At 22.8% G+C, this 22,717-nt stretch overlaps 1 protein-coding gene across 1 annotated transcript; it reads left to right on the forward strand.

Moving 5' to 3' along the window:
- Positions 1–1,145: 1,145 nt before the first annotated feature.
- On the forward strand, positions 1,146–21,727 carry PCHAS_1333800 (dynein beta chain, putative; the record flags this gene model as incomplete). Its single annotated transcript, XM_016799272.1, has 6 exons — positions 1,146–1,742; positions 2,408–2,998; positions 3,154–5,151; positions 5,247–20,700; positions 20,894–21,465; positions 21,647–21,727. 6 exons carry the CDS (start codon positions 1,146–1,148, stop codon positions 21,725–21,727), a joined length of 19,293 nt encoding a protein of 6,430 aa, XP_016654585.1.
- Between the last annotated feature and the right edge of the window lie 990 nt (positions 21,728–22,717).

Raw genomic sequence — 22,717 nt, forward strand, 5'->3', positions numbered from 1 at the left:
AAATATGTAAAATGTATAGAGTTATTTTCATAATTTCATATATATCGAACATTAAAATATAGCTTTTTTTGTAATATAATTTTAACTCTTTTCCAAACTCACATTATATCTCAATAAAGTAATTTTTTTTTAATTATTTCCCTCCTCTCTGTGCACATTTAAATCGTAGAACTTTGTAAAAAATTATAAGAAAATTTTAATTGTTTTTTAAATTAAATACTTTTATGTATTCTTCATTTTTTACATGGCATTTTTTTAATTACAATTTTTATCGAAACCTAGAAATTTTCCTATTTCGATTTGTTTATATATATATTTTTTTTATTAAGAAAAAAAATTTTAAGCGTGTCTAATGGTTATAAACCTTAAAAATAATATATTCCCTCTCCGCATTGGAATTAAAAATTTTTTTTTTATGCATTACGTACAATTTTTATAAATTTTAAAGCTTATAAAATATAAAATTCTTACATTTTGTAAGAACAAAAATTTCGATACTTCTTTTTCAGTTATTTTTACATGAAAAAAGTAAAGAAAAAATGACGAGGATGAAGAAGAAAAAAATATATGTATATTAATATAATAGTGCATTTTTTTAATTACAATATTTATAATACTAGTTGAAATTAGTACTTCTACATATGCAAGCTATATAATAGCAATTGCCTATTATAAGGCTATAAGTATTTGTCTATTCTTCAAGTAGGATTTACAAAATTAATTTCGGTATTTACAATTTCTTTTCCTCTCGTATGTTTTCATGCAATATATATATATCTATGTATGTCTGCCTGTGTTCATATTTTTTCTGGCTCGTTTAAATGTCCTTACAATAACTATTTGAATACTATATGATGTTTTATCATTTACACATTTTAGCTTATGTTCTATTTTTATCGAAAGATAAAAATTTTCTTTAATTCATTTATTGTTCCGTAAATTTTATTAGATAATATATATATTTATATTTCTTAATATATGAAAACAATGTTATTGCATATGTACATTTATACACACCTCTAACAAAGTTGATAATATATTGGAAACCCAAAACATGTAAAATAAAATTAGTTGCTTTTTCCTCGATCGTTATTCTGGTCTATAAATTCGTTGTGATAATTTTTTTATAAAAAGAAGAATTCAAAATGTCCGAGGAAATTAGCGAAGACTTTATACGATCATGGATAGAGACCAAAATTTGTTTATCAAAATACAGCTTCGATAGTATATGGAACGATGATTATAATAAAATAGTTCACAATTGGATTTTCAATGCTAACTCTAAAATATTATATATTTATATAGCAGATTGTGATCCCATAAAACTAAGCTTCTCTTTTGACGTACCTAAAGAAATAATAGATGAGTCAATTAATGAGTACATAATATTTCTAAAACTCAATACTAAAAAAATAACATATGATAATATTGATAATGTAATTTTGTATAATAAAGTAAAATGCAATATAAAAGAAAATATTTTAAATTTAATGGATAGAGTATTTATCCCCTTACTAGACATGAAAAATAAATCTTCAATAATTATACAAAATGATTTTAATATGACCACTATAGAATTTATGACATATATAACACAGTTATTTGTCAAAAATAAACTAATTTACTATCCCAAAATCGCAGCGGATAATATTCAACTTTCTGGAGCCGATAAAAGTTATGTTCAGATATTCGAAAGGTTGCTGAACCATTGGATAAATGACATCCAAAAGTTATTTAAAAATGTAAAATATTTAACATAAAAAAATATATATAATTGCAAGCATGGTGTAGATCCATTGTATTTCCATTGAATATACAAACATATATTTTGTAACGTATAAGAACAATTTTGGCATCACCATAAAATATATTATAATTTTTTTTGTTTTTTAGTAAATAATAAATATTATTAATTTAGTAATTCATCATTAATAGCACATGTATATGCATTATTCGTAAGGTCTTATATTGACCCTAATATGACAGTTTATGCACGTAGCTCATTTTATGTAGTCATTATGAAAGTTGGGTAATAAAAACATTGTTTTATTTATAATAGTATTAAAGATTTTTAGTATAGTATTTTACAATATTTGTGTCTTTTTAACGACAATTGAGAAATTTTAATTTTATAATATTTATAAATAGATAAAATAAGGCATATTTTATAATGTCCCCTAGATATATTAAAAAAGTAAAAGTATAACCATAGGCATAGGCATATGAAACTATAATATCACTGGAAAATACATTTAAGTTTTAAAATTATATTCAATGGATTTACATCTCTGCACATATTTTTACTTATTTATGCCTGTTGGATTCTCTGCTTTTCTCTCATTTATCTATTTCCCATGAAATTGTCTAAATTTTTACCTGCACATATTTCAATCTTTATATTATGCAGATTTGTATTAAAGAACTAAATTACATGACATTATGTGAATATATGTCAGATGCAGAAGAAAAACATAGTATTTTAAAAGATCTTTTGGAGGAAGTAAATTTTGAAATTGTGAATAGCATCTTAAGTTTTTTGGAAAAAAATAATTGCGCTAATGTCAAAAAGTATAACACATTAATAGACAGCATTAAAAAGGAATGTGACGAATTAGAAGAAAAATTAAAAGCATTAAAAATGCTAAAAGAGCCTTTCAGTAATTTTGACGATAGCATATCTACAGAAAACATTTATAGCATTTTACCTATAGTTGTAAATAGATTAAAATTGATTTTCCAGTATTCTAAATATTATAAAAATTCAGACAAAATAAATAGTTTAATAACACTTTTATTAAATGAATTTATTCAAAAATTGCAAAGCTATATTGATTTATCAAAAATATATACAGAAGATGTTAAAGAATTGTCAAAAACACTGGACGAATGCATAAATTTTGTCTCTTATTGGGATTATCTAATAAACATTTCTTTTAGGAACTCCCCGGAAAATAGCAAAACATTTGATTCTATCCTGCAGCCTACGAATCTGTCTAATGTAATAGCTTTTTATTTGCTTGTATATGCATTTGTTATACATTAATTCATTTATCACCGATTATTTTTACCTATTCATATTTTATCATATATGCTATAAATATATTTTTTGTGTGTTTTCTTCTCTTCATTGATTTTCCCTTTTCGTTTAAGCAGATCATATCATTCAAGAATAAATGCATAGACCTAAAGGAGATATGCTATGCATGTGATCAATTTTTGTTTTCGATTACAGAAGAAGATATAAAAACATTTAGCTACGAGCATTATCATATAATTAAAAAGGGGTTTGATGATATAAAATCGACATTTTTTAATGAACTAATTAGAATACGTAAATTAAAGTATGAAATATTAAGTATTAAGCATAATGAATGGAATAATGATTTTAAAAAAACCAAAGAATTAATAAAAGTTTTAGAAAGTATTTTTATAAATCTAATTAAAATATCATTTGAGAATTGTAGTAACATTGAATATACAATTTTTCTATTTGATAAATTTTATACATTAGCTATAACTGAAAATATCAAATCATTTATGAATAAAAAATCGATAGACATATGGTGGTGCTTTATTAACTATATTGATTCATATTCTAAATACTTTAACAACTTTTTGGACAATCCCTTTATTTATTTTTCATACAATATCAGATATGAATATCATTCTTCTTGTATTATGTTTGCTAAAAATATCAGTCTAAAATTACATAAGATTTTCGAAAAGTTAAGCAACTTATATTATATACCTATAGTTAAAGAAAAGGAAATAGCTTATGAAAAATATTTGAATACTCAAAATGCGATTAATACATATATAAAGCAAATTAATAGTATGTGGGTAAATGAGTTAAAAGCCATTTCAGTTAAAAAAAATAATTCTTTAGTTAATTCACTATTAGATAATTCGATTTTAACAAAAATAAAAGACAAATATCTTGAAAACACATATAATGTAGAAATTAAAAAAGTACTTTCAGAGGTCAACTTTTGGCTTAAAATAAAAGATGAACATATATTTTTACCAAATGTAATTAACGAAATATCATTTCATGAAGATAGATTAAAAATATCTAAAGAATATGTAAATAGATTAGTACGAAATTATAATGGTATTTGTTTAATGTTAAATAATGATCAATATAAAATATTTGAATTTATTTTAAAAAATATATATAATAATATTGAAAATACTTTATTTAAATTTAACTGGAATAAAGACAACATAAAACTAAATGTTTTATTCAACTTACTTAATGAATGCATAAATATTAAAACAATCATTGCAGCATTTAAAAAACATGACGAACAAATTAAAGAAATATTACATGAAATCGAACAAATTTCTATTATTTCAATAGATGACAAAAGAACATATACCCTTGATGAATTTGAAGAAGAACAAAATATTAATATAGAATCTATTCGAAGTATATTAAGAGATAAACATACTAATATTATAAAAATATTAAAAGAAATGCTTTTATATATTGAAAAGTATTCTGGAAAAAGCCTAAATTCATTTAAAAGCTACATAGTAAATGTTGAAAAGATATTCCATAAAAAATATTTTATATCTGTTAAAGTTTCTCTATATAATTATTATAAGTTATTGACTGATAAAATTAGTAACGATGCAGTCGAAAATTATCCATTATTTAAAATATATGTTAAAATGAATAAAAATAAGGAACTTATATATGATTTTCCACATCAACCTTCTAAAAATTTGACGGACGGAATATACAAAAAAGCCTCAGATATGTTCTATAATTTTCCAAAATTTACAACGGTTATATTCAAAAATAGACAAAATAAAATCAAGAAAAAATTAGCCTTTACATTCAGTACACCCAATATTAATGATAAAGATAATGCAAATGTGACTCAAGAAAATACACTTAAGAAAAATGATAACAATAACCAATGTATTAAATTGTTAAGCCAAATAAATACTATATATAATAACTTTATGGAAAAACTAAAGGAAAAAATTAAATGGTTAAAATATTATAATTTGAAACTTTTAAATTTAAATGAAAATGAGTTGCTTCATAATTTATACACATCTGAAGATACTATGAAATATATTTATAATCAAATAAATATATTTAAAAACTTGGAGGAAACTATCGAACAAGATATAGATAAGGTGAGTCTATAAAAAATATAAATTATAGATTGAAAACGGTCATGTGCCGCTACATATTTAATTTATTATTTTACTTTTTTTGTAACCCTTTTCAGGAAGTAATTTTGTTCATTGAAATAAACTTGAGTATATTGAAGGAGGAATTGTTATCCGATTTTAAAAAATATAAAGAATTGTTCTTAAACTATATCAATGAAAAATGTAAAAAAAAACTCGAAGAATTATATTGCTTCTTTAAAGAAAATAGTACAAATCTTTTAAAAACACCTACAGATATAAATAGCCTCAAAGAACATAATTCTCTATTGGAATATTGTAATAACAATTATGAGCAAAACAAAAAAGATTTAGATAAACTTGAAGAAGATTATTTAAAATTAATTGAATTAAAAGGAGAATTGAATGAAGATGAAATAATGAAACTAAAAATATCATCAATATTATCAAATAAATTTGAAGTATTACTTAAAGAAAGTAAAACAATGTATTTAGACACTAAAGAGAAGATGAAAAATGAAATTAAAAATTTATATAACGAATTTAATAAATTGTGGCAAAAGAAAAAAACTATTTTTTACAAAGAAATTCCTATAAGTACACAAAGCAATCCTAATGATGCTTTAGAAATGATTAAATTTTATGAGAAAGAACTAGTAAATATTAAACAAATTCAAGACGGTTTAAAAAACAAAATAATCTTATTTAATATTGATGATGTTTGTGATGAACAAATACGGGATATGGAAGTAGATTTATCTCATTTAAAATATATGTGGGAAATGATTAAATTTTGGAGAACAATTTTCGATTTTATTAAAAATGTTAATATATTTTATTTATATGATATATTAAATGATTTGATAATCGCAATAAAAGAATATATAAAGAAAAATTTGACCGAAACATTGTCATTTTTAGAGGAAAAAAATCAAATGAATCAAAGTTTAGATATGTCTAATATGCATACAAATACTAAATTGGATGAAGAAGAATTTACAATTAACCAAAACGGTATATCAAGTGTAGAAGGGAATAAGAATACTGATAACAATGCAGATGAAAATAATTTAAACAACAAAATTAGTGTGAGAGATACGAAAAATTTAAACATAAAAATATTTTTAAATCAATTAAAAACTCTTTTTGTCGATATTTTTGAGCAGTTTTTAATAAATATGAAAGTACGAAACAATTGGGAAATATATAAAGAATTAAAAAATAATGTAGGAAAGCTAAAATTCTCATTAATACTTGTAGAAATATTAACTGATGAATGCATAAAATTTAGACACTTTAAAGAGATTGAATTAAAAACAAATATACAATGGAACTTAAATAATATCACGATAAATGATATTATTGAACATAAATTATACAAAGAAATAAAATTCATTACAATGTTATATAATAATGCAGAAAAGGAATTATTCATAGAAAACAATTTGAAAAAAATAGTAAATAAGTATAAGAATATGAGAATATGTATTAGTAATTACAAATCTTCCTTTTTAATAAAAGACACAGATAAGATATTCAATAATATTAATGAAGATATATTCTTATTAAATAACATAAAAATTTATAATTTTGATATTAATTTTTTAAAAAAGACAGAAAAATGGGAAGGTATACTTGGAAACTTATACGACAATTTAGAAATAATATGTTTTATACAAAACAAAAATGAATATTTAAAGTATGTTTTATCATCTTCGGGATCAATGAAACAATATTTAAAAAATATATATGAACAATATAATATATGCAATCAGAAATATGTCAAAGCTATTAAAAGCTTTGATAATTCTTATATTTTAGATAAAATTAATAACAATGCTAATATACAAATGTTTCTACAAATACATAAGCAATTAAATTTGATTGAAAAATCATTGGAAAGCTATTTGGAAAGAAAAAAAAGTTCATTTCCGAGGTTATATTTTTTATCCAATAAAGAAATTTTAGAAATATTAGGTATATATAAAGATCCAATGTTGTTAAAAAAAAAAATACAAAAATTATTTTTCTCGATTTATTCTATAGAATTTATTCCCCTAGAAAAAAAAAAAAAAAATTTACAAATAAGTTGCTCTAAGCCGCTTATGATCGCCAATATTAATGAGTGCAATAAAAATCTTCATAATTTGGGTACAAACGAAAAAATATCAAATAAAGAGAAACTCATAAAAAATGATAATACACATTATGTGCAAGATCAAAATAATAATTCCAGTATAGACAATTGTAATAATATGTGTTACTTCTCCAATTATGATATTTATATTTATTCTCAATGTAATGAAAAAATTAAACTACAGAAAAAAATGTCATTAAACTGTGACTCATCAACTGTTATATTAAATAAGCTCGAAGAAAATATATATGAAACTCTCAAAATTAATTTAGTCAATGTACAGACAGAATTAAAAGGAAGTAATTTAAAAAATTGGATCTTAAATAATCCACAACAATTAGTATTAGCTAGCAAGTGTATTAATTTTACAAATGATTATGAATATTCTCTTATGCAAATTAAAAAGGGTTCTCATATTTTTGTAAATAATATGAAAAAAGAAAATAATAAAGAATTGGCATTTTTATCAGATCTTATAAAAACAGTAAAAGATAAAAAAAATTATATTAAAATCAGTTCTTTGATAATATTGGAAAGCTATTATAAAGATGTTGCAGAAAAATTATTTAAAAACAAAATGGAGTGTAATGATAATTTTCTATGGTTATGCCAAATTAAATATATATTAACCGAAGATTTAGAAAATAACTATTTGGCTTCTCAAAAGGGATTATCCCGCACCGATATGCCCGATCAACACGGAAATACACTTGTAGACAATCAAACAAAGAATAATTCCAAAATAAATAATATTAAAAATGAATTAGATAGGGATTTAATAAATGGAAAATATATAAATAGAAGGGGAACAACCGATCCAACTACTTCCTCTACTGTTTATTCCTCTGCTAAAAAGAATAATGAAGATTTGTCTGCCAACGAAAAATTATCAAATACTAAACATGATGCCTTTTTTAGGAAAGACACTGCCAAAAAGGGGGACATTAGCAATGTAAATAAAAAAAATGTAATAGGAAATAAAAATAATAGCCAAGCTAAAAAGATAAATTTTGCGGAAAAAAATTCAAGTAAGATCTTAAATGGAAAAGGGAATACATGTTCCAAAACTGAAGAAGTAAATTCCATTAAAAAACAGGAAAATGAATGCAAAAATGATGAGGAAAACGATCAGTATTTAGATGTATTAGAAAAAGAGTATATCAAAATTGATGAGACAGAAAGAGAAGACGAATATGAAGAAGTATATGAATGTGAAATAAACGAAACAGGATCACAAAAAAACTATGATTTAGACAAACTTGAAGATGATGCAAATGAAGAAACAGAAAAAGATTTGAATTATTTAGAAATAAACGAAAACGATGACAATTTGAATGAAGACAAAAATGATTACAAAAACAATTGTTTTGATAAAAATAAGATAGATGAGGTCGAAGAAGGAAAGGATAATTTTTCAGAAAATGCTGAAATGAAAGGAAATAAAATATTAACAAAAAGCAAAAATCTAGTAAGCGACAAAAAAATTAGTGATAATAATGATGGTACTAGAAAAGAAATGAATAAAATAGAAGAAGATGCAGATGATAAAAATAGTAAACAACTTAAATATCTTAAAACCATAAATTTAATGTTAAAAAAATCAATGACTTTATATTTGCATTATTTTAATAATAAAAGAAAATACTCTTATGAATATCAGGGAAATAATAGTAGATTAGTTATAACACCATTAACTGAAAAATGTTTTTATTCGTGTTTATTTTCATTGGACAATTTTTATGTAAATGCAATAAAAGGAGAAACAGGGGTTGGAAAAAGTGAAACCATCAAAGAATTTTCAAAAATATTTGGCACAAATATTATATCAATTAATTGCAATAATAATAATACTTCAAAATATATAGGGAATATTTTATCGGGTTTGTTACAATCTGGTTTTTGGTGTTGCTTTGATGAATTCAATAGAATAGAAGGAAATGCTATTGCAGTAGTAGTTGAACAATTTAGAAGTATTAAACATATTTTACACAGATTGCAATTTAAAATTGATAACGAGGGCAAAAACAATATTGGTGGTGTCAATACTAATTTTGAGTATTTTAACTATGAAGATATTTCTTCTTATCACAACATGACAAAATTGAAAATACCTAATTCTGAAAACAATAATAACAATTATAATTCCTTTTCCACATTTACTAGCAATGAAATAGCAGAAGAAAATAAAAACAAAAAAAATGGCATCTCCATTGAAATGAAAAAAGAATCATCAGCTTATATTAAGTGCAATTCAAGCGATTGGAAAATTAATGACAAAACAAATGATATTAATGATGAAAATATGAAAGGAATAAGTGAAAATTTAGGCCATAATGTAGATATAAATGAGTCTGATAATGCGAACATGGGGTGTGTAGATAACAATAATAAAGAAAAGACGTGTTTAGACAGTGAAATTATTAACAACAAATACAATGAACATGATACCATAAGAAATTATAATGATCACACTTTATGTTTTGACAATTATGATATCGAAAATAAAGTGGATGCGAATAAGTATGCATATTTTGAAGGAAAATACATTAAAATAAATAATAATTGTTCAATATATTTAACATTATGCAAAGATAGCAATGATTGTATATACTCGTTAGAAAATTATAACAATGTAATCCAAGAGTTTTCTTTTAAAGCTCCTAGTTTTTCCTTAATATGCCAATTTTCATTAGCATCTATTGGATTTAAAAATTCTAAAAAATTGGCAAAGAAAATTAACACATGTTATAGTCTATTATATGAATTTCTGTCTAAACAAAAACAATATACAATCGACTTAAGAGAAATAAAAAATCTGTTAAATTTAGTATCGGATGAATTTATAAGAAATATAAATGTAAAAAGCGAAGAAGAAATAATATATGATGCTTTAGTTGATGTTAATGAATCAAAATTATTAAAAGATGACTTAAATATATTTTATAAATTTTTAAAGGATCTTTTTCCTTTGGTTAAAAAAAATAGTGAAAAAATTAAGAATAATGAAACTTCAACTAAAATAATAACAACTATAATGACTAATATGGGTTATACTGTAAATGATTATTATATAAATAGTATATTAAAATTGTATAAAATTAAAAAAACAAATAAAGGAATTATTTTAGTAGGTAAGTCATGTTCTGGAAAAACTAGCATCTTAAATATTTTCCGACATTATTGTGATTTTATCAAAAATAATAATATGTGTAACTCCGATAATAGTTTCTCTGTCCAATCTGCTAGCGGTGTTGGTGGAAGTAGCATTATTGATGAAAATGGTAATGATGATAAAAAAATGCTTACAAAAGGAAATATATCATATGATAGTGCCTACAATATGAAGAATAAAAAGAAACCAATAATAAATTATAATGAAGACTTTATGAACCTGAGTCAAATAAATAATACAGATATAAATTCGAAAATAACGAATAATAAAAATATATATGAAAGTTATAATTTATTATCACCTAATAATTTATTCTGTAATAAATATAAAAATCAAGGGAATTCAACAAATATAATACCAAATAATGTTGGTTGTAATAACCGATTGAGTACAATAAGTGCTGGAAGTAGCATACAAGGTAAAACTGCCCCGGGACCATTAGTAGATATGTCAAATATATATAAAAAAGGTACAGAAAGCAATGATTTCAATATAGATGTAACAGTTTTTAATCCTATGTCTACGGATATAAAAAAATTATATGGCTATTATAACAATGAAAAGGAAATATATGAAGACGGTATTTTATCACTAATAATTAAAAGATTGTTTGAAAATAATAACTCTAAGGAAAAATGGCTAATTTTAGATGGACCTTTAGATATGTTAACAACAGAACCATTGCATTCATTACTTGATGAGCACCGAGTTCTTACACTTATAAATGGAAATAGAATAAAATTTTCAGATAATGCATTTATATTTTTCGAAATCGAAAATTTAAAAAATTGTGCCCCATCATTTATAAGCAGATCGAAAATTGTATTTATGAATGAAGAAGAATTTAATTATGAATGGATTGTTAGCAGTTATTTAGAAAGAAACTTTTTTAATTTAGAAGAAAAAAACTTGGTTCAGGGATTTTTTAATAAATATGTTAAAAAAATTATGAATGCTAAACAAAATAATAAATACAAATTAATTATAGATGTAAGTGATGCACATATTATAATATCAATATGTCAACTTTATGATATGTTATGTAATTTATATGACAAAAACTTTCCACGAAATCTAAATCCATCTTTATGTCTAGAAAAATTATTTTTACAATCAATTATTTATATATTTTCTAATATTTTATGTCCCAAAAGTAAAGAATTGCTAGACCATTTAATTAAAAGCATAGATAACACATTCCCACATTTACACACAATTTTTGATTACATAATAAACAAAAATAATTTCAATTGGGTATTATGGGATGAATTAATAACAACAAATCATAACTTTTTACCAAATGTTAAAGAGCACTTTTTTTCTTATGACAATTATAATTTTATAAAAAATGATAGCAATATGAAATATATGGGAGTAAATCAATTAAATGACACATTAAACCCTGAAACCGATTTTAATAAATTTTTATTAAGCACTAATTTAGAATTTAGTAAGAATTTTAATAAATATACAATTAATTATAACAACTTATTTAGTGATAGTAATAATAAAAATACCCTTGATGAATATCAAACGTACAATTTTAATTTTATGCCGGATAATGGGACACCCAATACAAATGATATGAACAACATAGACAATTATAATATGTTTTCTACTTATTCTAAAGATAATATTTATTCTGATAATAACTTTATGGATTCAAATATTTTTAATACTTATAGTAAAAATTTATCGAACAACTATTTTTCTGATAACACATTTTCAAATAACAATTTCTCCGATAATTTGATGTCTTATAAAAATATAAACAATGAAAATAACTATCCTATTATGAACAATTATGGAAACCCAAATATTAACATAGGAAACAACCAAATAAGTCATAGCGATAATATAAATAATGATAATATGGATCTAACAAATAATAATGATTATAATTTAGATAATGGAAACTTGATCGAAAGCTATAAAAAATCATCATTAAAAAACTTCTATAGCGAGAAAGACAATTTAAATGAAACCAATGATATGCATAAAAATAAACAAAAATACTTTCAAGAAAAGTTTAATGATAATATATATATAGAAAATGTTGAATCTTTAAGGAAAAAGAATATAATAAACATTTTAATGTATAATAAAAAAAATATATTATTAGTAGGAAATAAATTAAGTGGAAAAACATTTTTTATGAAATATAATATATTACCATATATTAAAGATGATATATCAACTTATTATACTTTTGTCTCAAAATTATATAACTCCAATTTGTTAGAAAAAAAAATTGAAATTAATGTGGAAAAAAAATGCAGAAATATTTATAAACCTATAGGTAACAAAAAGTGTTTATATTTTATACTAGACGATTTAAACAATTTACAAAAATATGATGATAATGTTTTAAACTATTCGGATCATAAAAATAATGATGACAGCTTATTATTTGATTTTAACATTGATGCTAGTCGTATTGCAAAAAATGGTAATAATTGTAGTGGCAAGACTAAATCAGTTCCTAATACTAGCATTTTAGAATTTTTAAACCAGTTTATTGATTACAATATGTATTATAATAGGGATAATGCTACTATGAAAAATATCGAAAATTTATTTTTCTTCTTGATATATGGAAATAATAAAAATTACACTTCAGGATTTAATAAAAAATTAATAAATAGATTGCACATTGTCCATTTAAATGAAATGGATGAAGGAAATATTAAAAATACATTCCATGTTTTTTTAAGACATAAATTTGCAAATTTTCATGAAGTCATAAAAAATTTAGCAGAGCCACTTTCTACAGCAACAATCCGATTATTCTTTGAATGTGCAAAAAAATTCAAACCTAATTTAAATTGTTATCATTATTTTTTCCATTTAAAACAAATATTTAAAATAATTAAAGGTATATTTTTATCAGAAGCTTCAATATATGAAGAAAAAGAAAGTTTCCTAAGATTGTGGGCTAACGAATGTTTTCGTGTTTTAGGTGATCAATTAATGTTGAAAAATGAAAGAAAAGTATTTAATAATATTTTAAAAAAAATATTACACAAAAAATTCTATGTTTCTTATAATTATCTATTTCCAAAGAAAAAAACATTTTACTTTTGCTCCTACAATTTCCATGATCCCAAAAATGAGAATCCATACTTTTTTTATCAACCAATATCTAATGAAAATTTATTACTCGAATTTTTTAAAAACACAATATCTTCTTATAATACATTTGCTACTTGCAATTACGAGAGAAAAAAAAAAGAATACTTTAGAAACTTTGATGAAATAGTATCAGATCCTAATGTAAAGAAAAAGACAGATAAAGATTACATGTCTTTGATAAATGCACAAAAGGAACATATCTCTAAAGAAAGTGATTTGCAAAAAAATTTAAGAAAAGGATCATTGAATAATTCGAAAGAAAAAAATGTTATGAAAACTGGAATGCAAAACAATGATAATAGCATATCCAATGAATACGTAGAAAACGGAAATATTACAAAAGACAAAGCTGGCATAGATTTTCAGGCATATAACAACGGTGTATACAATCCAAATTATAGTACACCAATTTTCAACGACGAAATGAATATTTCTCAAGAAAAATCAAATAAAATGCCTAAAGAAATTGAAATATTAGTAAATAAAAATGATAATGATTTTAATAATGTAAACACCCCTATAAATTTTATATTATTTAAGGAAGCTATATCAAATGTTTGTAATTTTTCTAGAATTTTTCTGTTTGAAAATGAACATTTTATTTCAATTGGGGATAGCAGTCCTGGAAAGTTTACTTGCGCTTTGATTGCTTGCTTTATATATCAAATTAAAATTCATGTTATTAAAAATTTTTACTATGAACACACAAATGCACTTAAAACTGAAGAGGAAGATACAGACATTCGAGATAGAACACCTCTATCCATTCTTTCTTCTGATAACAATTCAAAAAAATTAAATGAAAAATTATATATAACAAAACAAAGCAATATAATTGATTCGAAAAAAAATAACCATACCTTAGATGATATTGAAAATGAAACGGGCATGCTTAACAATATGGAGGAAAAGATAAACGATAAATCTCATAATAGTTTAGAAAACCCAAATTTAATATCACACGATTTAAAAAATGAAGATAACATTAAAAAAACAAGTATTAATTTTAATGATATGAAAAAAACTACTGAAATAAAAATAAATACAGATGTAGATGACTCAAATAAAGTATTTGCAAATACACCAAATTATAACAAGAGTAGTTCTTTAATAGATAAATTAAAATGCAACTATTTTATACAAAAATTTCGAGAAGCACTTTTTAATTGCTATAAAAATGAGAAAAGGTGTGTTTTATATTATTTAGATGATAATATGAATGATGAAATATTAGAATTTTTACATGAATTATATAATAATGAAAATTTAATAAATATGTTTAATAGTGAAGAGATTGCATATTTAAAAAATGTATTTTTAGAAAGTGACCTAAGTTTAAAAAAATGTGATACATTAGGGGAAATAATTGAAGAATTAATTAAAAAAAATTATCATTATGTCTTATTTACTTCATTAAAAAGTAACATTTTTAGAAAAATATCTAGCGAGTACAATGTTATACTTAAGAAATCTACTGTAAATTATTTTCTTTCTTGGAAAAATAGTTCCTATAATGTTATAGCTCAAGAGAAAATAAAAATAAATAACATTAATGTTGATGTCTTTACCATGTTGCATAATACTGCATTAAAGTTTTTTGAAAAAATAATTGTATACATAGAAGATGAAATAAATAAGAAGAAACAAAATAAAGATAGTTTATTTTCAAACGATTTCATTGGTTCGATGAATTCTAGCTATTATACATATAAAAATGAAAATCAATATGGGGGGACTAATATAAATAAATATAATGAATTTGATACAAAACATGGAGCAAATAGTAATATTATGTCTAAGTCTAAAAATATATTAGCAGATAATAAAGAGTCTATGAAAATAAATGATAGCATACAAATGAATACAAAAGAAAATAGTAATGTTGCTTCAAATAAAAATACAAAAGTCATGGAATCTAGCAAAAATATGAATGATATATCTGATGATTATTTATTAACAATGGATGATAAGAATGACGACGATATGCAACATAATTCTAATTATATAAAGAGTTCAAAACTTGTTGAAAATAAATTAAATGCTCAAAAATATATCAATTTTAAACATTTTCTAAATTTTTTACAATTTTTTAATCATTTATATAAAAAAAAATCCGAAGAAATAAATGATAACGAAAAGAAAATTAATTTAGCCTTAAAGAAACTAGCAGATGCAAAAAATGAAATTCAAGAAATGCAAATTAAGTTAAGTCTTCAAAAAGAAAATATCTCTAAAAAACAAATTGAATGTGCACAATTGTTAAAGGAAATTGAAGAAAAAAAAAAAGAATCGAATGAAAAAAAAAATAAAATACAAGAAGATAGTATTAGAATATCAAGTGTAGAAATTGAAACACAAAAATTAGCTGAAGATGCAAGGAAAGATTTACAAAATGCTATACCAGAGTTAGAAGTGGCAACACAATCTTTAGAACAATTAGACAAAAAAAGTATTTCAGAAGTAAAAGCATATACAAAACCACCTGATGTTGTCATGCAAACTTTGTCTATTGTTATGATAATTTTAAATAAAAACCCTAGTTGGGATCAAGCCAAAATTGAGTTAGGTGATGCCAATTTTTTAACTAAATTAAAATCATTTGACAAAGATTCGATACCAGATAAAACATTAAAAAAAATTGAAAAGTTTACAAAAAATCCAATATATTCCCCCAAAGCAGTTAAAAAAGTATCAGCAGCTACTGGTGCGTTATGTATGTGGGTTCATGCATTAAAAATGTATGCAGAAGTATATAGGGAAGTAGCTCCAAAAAGGTTAAGATTAAAATTAGCAGAAGAATTATTAAGTAAGAATAGAAAAGAATTAGAATTGGCAATGGGTCAACTTAGTGAAATTGAAAAAAATCTTTTACTTTTACAAGAACAGCATAATGAAAGTACGAAAAAGAATGATGAACTTAGTAAATCATATGAAGAGTCATGTTTAAGAATAGAAAATGTTGAAAAATTTTTCCTTAATATAACAGATGAAAAAAATCGATGGGAAAAATATGTTAAAGATAATGAACGAATAAAAAAATGTGTTTATGGTGAATCGATATTATCTTCATTTTTTTTAGTTTATACAGGTTTATTAAATTATGAAGATCGTAAATTTTTAATATATGATACTTGCGTAAATTTATTAATGAAAAATCATATATATGTTAATACCAACTTTAATTTGGTTGATTATTTTATAGATCCTATACAATCATTAGAGTTTAATATTAACTATTTATCAAACGATGTATATATGAAAGAAAATTTTATTCTTATTAATAATAATTTTATTTCTAATTTAATAATAGACCCACATCATCAAGTAAAAGATTGGATAAGTAGAAGTTATAATAATAATAAAGCTTTAATTATTTCTGATTTTAATTTTCCAGACATATTTTTAAAAATCATTTATTGTATGAACAATGGAATTCCACTATTAATTAATAATATTAAAGAAAAATTGGAAGACATATTATTATTAACTATTAAAAAGTATAACCAATTTATTATGGATAGAGAAAATAATAATGAAAATTTTATGGATGGTAAAGATAAAAATAATTCTCAAAATGATGCCCTTATAAAAGAATATATAGAAAAGAAAAATGATTTATACAAAAATTATGTAAATAATGGTTATATAAATACTAATAACAATGACAAAATAAGTTATGAAGAAAATATATACTTCATGAAATTGCAACTACTAAACGGATTAAATATACACAAAGATTTCAAACTTTATCTTGTGTCTAATAAAAATTGTTTCGAATTAGATCCACTATTTTACAGTTTGACATCTGTTATATTGTTTAATTTAAACAGTGAAACAATAGATAGCATTTTACTAAATGTAATTATAATGAATAATGAAAAAAATTTAGAAGATGAAAATAAAGAATCTCTTTTACAACTAGTATATGTTAAAAAAGAAATAATCAGACTAGAAAATAATATATTAGAGAATGTAACAAAATGCCAAAATAAAATTACTGAAGATGATGAATTAATAAATATTTTATTAGAATCTAAATTACAAATAGATCAAAAAAATGGACATCTCGAAGAAATAAATGATACACTTAATCGAATGAATATGAATAAAAATACGTTTAAGCCATTAGCAAAAAAAGTTTCTATATTATTTACTATATTAAATGATTTGAAATATTTAAATAAATGTTATCAATTTTCACTTAATCATTTTATTAACTTCTTTATATATAATATTAATTACTTAAAAAAAAATATGAAAACTGTGTCTGGATCCGCAAATGAAAGACACGAAATATTATTTAATAGTTTCTTCTATGAATTTATAAAACACACAAAAATATCGTTAGCAAATAAACATCATTTGTTTTTTGTTTTTTATTCATTATCTAGAATTATGATTTATGAAGATAAAATATCTCAAGACGATTACAACTTTTTTATATTTGGTATCAAGTCCAATGCTGAAAAAGAGCATCTGAATTATTTTAAAAAAATTCACCTACTCCAAGAAAATAAAGATTCCATAAAAGAAAACACATATAACATAAGTTTTAAAAATAAATGTGATTTGGATGATAAAAAAAATGAAACAGGTGAAAAAAGGAAACGAAGAAAACCAAAAGATATATATGAAAACAAAAATGTAAATAAAACTACAAAAGATGATGAGAAAAAAGGAACTATTTCAGACTCATACAATTATTTAGATGATGATGAAGAGGACGATTATGAAGATGAAGACGAGGAATTTTGTGATGATGATTATGGATATGATGATGAAAATTATGAAGAAAATGAAGACGACGAAGAAGATGATGAAAAGTATTGTGAAAATGATGAACTCGATTTTGAAAACTCTGAAGAATATGAGAATAAAGGAAATGGTAATAATAAAGATACAGCAACAAATGATGGGCTATATGGAAATACGAAAAAAAATATTAACAATAATAATGCTGATACTGCAGAGGTATCTAATAAAACAAAACCAAATCACGACACAATGAATAACAAAACAAAAAGCAGTATTAAGAAAAAAAAATATAACGCAAATAATAAAAATTCAAATGACTATTCAGAAAGAAATTATATTGACCAATCAAAATTCAACAATGCTAGTAATAGCAGAGATAACCAAGACAATACTGACAATAGCAATGAAGACATTTCTTCATCGAATGAATATAAATCATTGGAAATAATCAATCCAGGAACAGATTGGATAAGCGAAATGCAATGGAAATATTTATTAGATATTGAAAAGTTGAAAAATTTTGAAGGATTTATAAATTCTTTCATTAAATCTATTAGAGAATGGAGAAGATGGTATAATTTCTTAGAAGTAGAAAATAATGTGTTGCCAGATGAATGGGAATTTAATTTAACTTCTTTTCAAAAATTAATAATAATAAAAATATTAAGACCAGATCGATTAAATAAAGCTATTGAAAATTTTGTATGCTCAAATATTTCATATAATGATATGGAAGCAGATCATATGAATTTCGAATATATTTTAAGACCTTATAAAAATGTTGACCCAATAACTATTATACATAAAAGTAATTGTGATCCATTCCAATATGTACATAATTATGCCAGTAAAAATAATCTAAAGCTTAAAAATTTAATATTAACAAGTCATAATATAAATTTTGTAGACCAGTATTTGAAAGATGCAATGGAAAAGGGACACATTCTTTTTATATCTAATTTACCTAATTCTGAAAATAATTTACAAAAATTATCAAAAATAATTGATAACATATTTACCAAAAGCTCTATTACCGATTCTTCTTTATCTAACAGTTCAGGAAGTTCCCAATTTAGAATAAATGAAAAATATGTTTCATCACCTGATAATACTGGAGCTAATTATAATAATACTAATGATGAAAAGAAGGAATATAAAACCGGAATGAACCCAACCACAATTCCAAATGGTATGGAGAGCATAAAACTTGCTGAAACCGATTACAATGAATCTGCAAATGTGGATAGACATGAAATAAAAAAAAATACAGAACACAATAAAGAAGTGATTAATGATCAGAAAAAAAGTTATTTTATTTATGAAGAAAACATTTGTGATACGTTGGAAAATATCGAAAATTATTATCCGTTACTAGATGATGATAATGCATATTCTAACAATATGCAAAACTTATTAATAAAAAAAAACAACAATGAAAGTATAAAAATAAATGATAAGTTTCGTTTATTTTTATCATTTTTTCCAGATGATAAATTTCCCAATTCATTGTTACAAAAAAGTATTATTGTTATTTTAGACGAACCTTATAACATTAAAAAGAGTATCTCCATATTATTTAAAGAACAATGGGTTAATGAAGAATGCAAGAACATACAACTAAACAAGTACAAAAAAGTAATGTTAAGTTTGTTTTGGTTCCATTCAATATTAAATAATAGGAAAAAATTTTATAATTTAGGATGGAACTATGAAAATTATTTCTTTAGTAATAAAGACGTTATATTAAGTAAATATATTTTAGAATTATTTTTAAATAAGAATATTAAAGACATATACTGGCCTTATTTTCATTATTATATATGTAATATTATATATGGATCCCAAATTAATGATTCCTTTGACAAAGAACTTTTAAATATATACGCACAAGAGTTTTTTAATGACAATATATTTAAAGGGAAATATGTTTTTTCAAGTTGTGCTAATTATTACTTACCTCCAGATGTCAATAATGAAAAGGCTCTAAATAACTATCTTAAAGAAATACCTCATAATGATAGTGTCGAAGTTTTTGGACAAAAACCTTATTCAGAAATTACATATAATTCAATTGCATCTGAAGAAATCATCTCTTTACTATTTCGTGTTAGTTCCTTTCATAATAATCAGTACAATTTTTATAACATAGCATCAAATAGCATTAATGAAAAAAATATATATTCATTAATAAAAACCTTATTACACAATATCCCACACGAAATATATGTAGATAATTTAATTAAAAAGGAGTCTACTCAGGAACAATACATTTATGTGAATCTCATGCTTCAGGAAATATACAAACACAACATGATCTTGAGAAAAGCACGAAAATCTCTCAACAAGGTTCAGTATGGTGAGTCTACAATAAATTTTATTGTATCATTTGTTAGTGCTATTATAGTAACTCTTTATAGGCATTTCGTAAGCATTGCAACTAGGCCAGTTTTATTGTTTCATTATAAAACTGTTGATAATACAGCATAGCGTGCACATTTTCATATTTATACACCACCACATATATTACATACATTCTTTTGCAATTGTAGCTATAAAGGGTGAAACCAATATTAACAAAAAAATATATGAAATTATAAAATCTTTAAGTAGCGGCTTAGTTCCTAAATCCTGGAAAATATTTTATGTTGCAAAGAAAAGACTCATTAATTTTTTCGAAGATTTAAACGAAAGAATAAAGCAATTAAATGAATGGAGTATTAATGGACACCTACAAATACATTGGCTTGGTGGATTTTACAACCCTAAAAGTATTTTAAAATATGTTTTACATGAATATTCTAGAAAAAATGAAATAAATCATGATTTAGTAACATTCGAATTTATTTCTATAAGTAATTCGGATGAATTTAAATCAAATTCTCGAAATTCTGAGGATGGAATTTATATAAAAAAAGTTATTTTACAAGGAGCAAAATGGGACTTTATTAATCAGTCATTAATAGAAAATGATGACAATAATATATATTCCATAATACCTATAGTTTATCTTAAAGTTATTTTAAAAAAAAATAATAAAGATAACAATAGCATATACAAATGCCCTCTATATATATGCCAAGAAAAGAGCACCTTCAATATTAAAGAGAATTACTTAATTAAGGTACGTCTATATTTGTTCATAGATTATAGTTATGATAGCTATCATTTCATTACATTGAAATAAAAAAGTATGCGAGTTAGATGAAATAATATTAAATTGTTATGTTTGTGTTGCATTTATATAATAATAGTATGCATGACATAAGTTATAACATAATTCCTATTATTTTATAAACTTATAGGTTAGACTGGGAACTGGTTCAAAACATCCAACTGAATGGGGAAAGATGGGTGTACGGCTATTTTTAACAAGTGACCATTAAACATTATAGAAAATATTAAAATTGGTGTCCATGCATTTCAAGTATATTACATATGTAAACAAAACCCACACATAGAACATATACATATCGAATGCTTTAAAAATGTTCGTATTATTTTGTTATTTTGATGTTTTTATTATTATTTTGTATGGTTATTTCTTTATGAAAAAGTATATTATACAATTTGACAATTGAAAAAATGTATATTATTTACTTAAGTATTTAAAGAATACAAAAAAAAGTTGAAAAAAATTATTTAATAAACCCTTTATTTTAATTATTTATGATGAAATAATTTTTTTACTTAAAAATAGTTTATTTAAAAATTTAATAAATATAAACTCTTATAATAAAAAAAAATACTTTTATTGGCAAAAATTATATAAGGAATAATAATAAATTTTTATCAATTTTACAACTTATATAATAATTTAAAGGCTTCTTTTATTTTTACCCTTAATTTATTATACAGTGTTAATAATTTATATATGGGATATTTGGAGTGAGTAAGGGGATTCCTATAGGCTTAATCCTTTTTTTCGTATTTTTTTTATACACTTAAAAAAAGAGAGCCTTGGGAATAGGGACTTACATATATTTTTTTATAATTGTTCTTTAAAAAAAATGCATACATATATATATAATAATAAGAACATTTTTTATAATTAATAATGCATATTAATTTATATATATTAAAAAATAACCTTAATATATAAAGCCCATCCATATATAATTTATAGCATATATATTTTAATTTTAGTATAGGGTAACTTATTTATGTATACAAAATTTGCCCCTTTTCATTACGTGCTATATATAAATAATAACCGCACTAAAAAAACAATTCTTATGAGGGTATGTTATTTTCATATAATAAAAATACACTTCGTTCTTGCAAATTCCATATATTGTTATATGCATATACAGTGTAATAATATAATATTTTTTATGAAAAAATAAGGGAAATAAATAATTTTTTTTTTAATTCGA

This window comes from Plasmodium chabaudi (genome assembly GCF_900002335.3).
Source record: "Plasmodium chabaudi chabaudi strain AS genome assembly, chromosome: 13".
NCBI lineage: Eukaryota > Apicomplexa > Aconoidasida > Haemosporida > Plasmodiidae > Plasmodium > Plasmodium chabaudi.